General features: G+C 42.0%; 1 protein-coding gene across 1 annotated transcript; it reads right to left on the reverse strand.

Annotated features, from left to right (window-relative positions):
• Window positions 1-89: 89 nt before the first annotated feature.
• On the reverse strand, window positions 90-2,038 carry LOC103373140 (ATP-citrate synthase-like). The gene is made up of 3 exons (XM_008302959.1): window positions 1,968-2,038; window positions 1,559-1,635; window positions 90-1,297 (listed from the first exon to the last, which is right to left on the reverse strand). Exons 1-3 carry the CDS (start codon window positions 2,030-2,032, stop codon window positions 1,203-1,205), a joined length of 237 nt encoding a protein of 78 aa, XP_008301181.1. The 5' UTR covers window positions 2,033-2,038; the 3' UTR covers window positions 90-1,202.
• Between the last annotated feature and the right edge of the window lie 314 nt (window positions 2,039-2,352).

The following is a 2,352-nucleotide window of genomic DNA, read 5'->3' on the forward strand; positions in this document are numbered from 1 at the left end:
TAGTGAGGATTAAGCGGTGTATAGATAATGGATGGATGGATGGAAATGGTAACAATAATGTTAATGACAAACCACAATGAAACACAGCGTTACTCGACTACATTAATTTTATTTTACTCAATTATACAGTTGGCAACACACAACAAATCAGTTCACAGTGAAATAGTTAAAAACAAAACAAAACAAAAAACAGAGACGTTGGCAGCACTGGTGAGATTAATTACACATTTTTGTAACGTTCACACACACAAGATGACACTGGTGATGTCTGCCACATACAGTACTTCAAGATCATCAAGAAAGAAAGCGTTCTGTCCTGCAGTGAGAGCCGCACGATTATAACCAGATCAGAAGTGCTTTTATACCAAAGACAGAGATTTGTGAGTTAAAGTAAGAAATGAAGCGACATCTTTAACGCTTGGCATGAAATTACATTTGCAATCCAACTAATTGATTTAACAATTTGGCACATTTTAATGGAATATAAATCTGATGGCTCATTTCTTTAAATAACAGGTGGAAGAAAGAAAAAAAAACATTGAAATGACATAATTTCTTCATGTGATGGACACTGTTTGACTTTTATTTCATCTTTCAGAAAATACTCCACAGCTGAGAGGACAGCACATCACAAACCTGCCAGGAGTCCCATTCGTCACAGTAAGCACACAACGGTTACACAAAATCAAAGCGATAACACTCTCGTACCATTTAATGCTCTCTATGAATACAGAAATAAAGCTCTGCTCTACAGTATGTCATCATATTATAGGCGTTATTGCACTACGTGTTCACCTCTTGTAGCAAGACTTCCAAATGGCACAATGACGAAGGCTGCACAGAGACACAACAGTCTGCGATACAGACACGCATGCTTGGTTATTAGAATACAGCACTACTCTGGGGTAAATAACTGCACTTCACTGGTCAGGAGTGGTGCTGATGGTCTTCTAACACCTTCATCGCTTCAGCACATTTTAAGACCGACTGGAGCTTCACAGTTGAGCAGGTTTGACTATAATTCACAGAACTGCAGCGCTGACAGCTTCCCAAAACTACAAGAAAAAACATCTTTTCAGTATTTGCCATTTACAGCTATATTAATTGTAACATCTTCCCTATTTTTATGCCACAGCGTTGAGGTGACAGATCACAGTGAGGGGGGCGGAGAGAGCTGGCACGACATGGTTCAGTCCCTCCGATTACATCGACATGTGTTCGGGCAGCACATAGGAGATGTCGTCCCAGGGGTGGCGGTACAGGCCCTGCTTCAGCCTCTTCTGGTCCAGGTAGTGTCCTGAGGAGACACAGAAAGAGAGGCTTGATTCACATACAAGGTAGGAAGGCGGAGAACCCAGAGAGAACCCACGCTGCACGGGGAGAACATGCAAACTCCACGCAGAAAGATCCCGGGTGTCCTCACTGGGATGTGAACCGGCGACCTTCTAGCTGCGAGGCAACGGTGCTAACCACCGCCCACCTTGCAGCCCTAAGCAGAATCATAATCATTGAAATACAAATGATACCTATCTCGAACCTGTACACAAGAACAACTCACCGATGAATCCCATGCTGCGTCCCAACACAAAGATGCCATTCAGAGCTCCGATTTCCACAAACTCATCGGCTTCATCCCTGTGATGTAGAGATGGATAAAGTCAAGCACTCAGTGTAGTCACCCAAGCTTTTATATATAGATTGTCACTTAAAATTTACATTATTTAGGCATTAAGTAGTCATTTCAATCATCTGAACACTTAGTTTCGCTGCAGTTTTTCGCTCCTGTCAAGTCTTTCCTCACTGTGAGCTCATTTTTCACTGCAATATAAAGTCCTGCACCGTGATGGAAACAAGATAGAGAGAACTCAGAGATGTCTTCTGTGCAGTATGACACAACTAAAATTACATATTGGGGAAAAAAAGCTGAAATATTCTGGTTAATTATTTGACAAAAGTTGACACTTCACTGCTGTTGTGTTCCTTTTCCCTTGTGTGTGACTATTTTGTCCTGGTTCTTTGTGTGTATCAGCATGTAGAAGCCCCAGTCCTGGTTCCTGCTGTTATGGCTGCTCCTGCTCTGACTGATTGGCCCACAACTGACATCACCGCACTGGCTTTAAAATCTTGGGAGAAGTCACTGTGAATCTGCAAGCAGGTCCCCTTTATGTCTTTTTGTTTCATGTTTCTGGTACTTTATCAAATTGTGTCTGTAGCAACAAACTTTGTTTACTGTAGACTGAAGAGCTGGGTTCAGTACACGTATGGGATACCTGGGGGCTTGGCTTGTTTTCTTAAGAGCACATTTTGTTAAATTTGAGGTTTTAAGTAAAGCAAAAATGGCCCGGCATGGTC

Source organism: Stegastes partitus, unplaced genomic scaffold, assembly GCF_000690725.1.
Source record: "Stegastes partitus isolate 25-593 unplaced genomic scaffold, Stegastes_partitus-1.0.2 Scaffold1913, whole genome shotgun sequence".
NCBI lineage: Eukaryota > Metazoa > Chordata > Actinopteri > Pomacentridae > Stegastes > Stegastes partitus.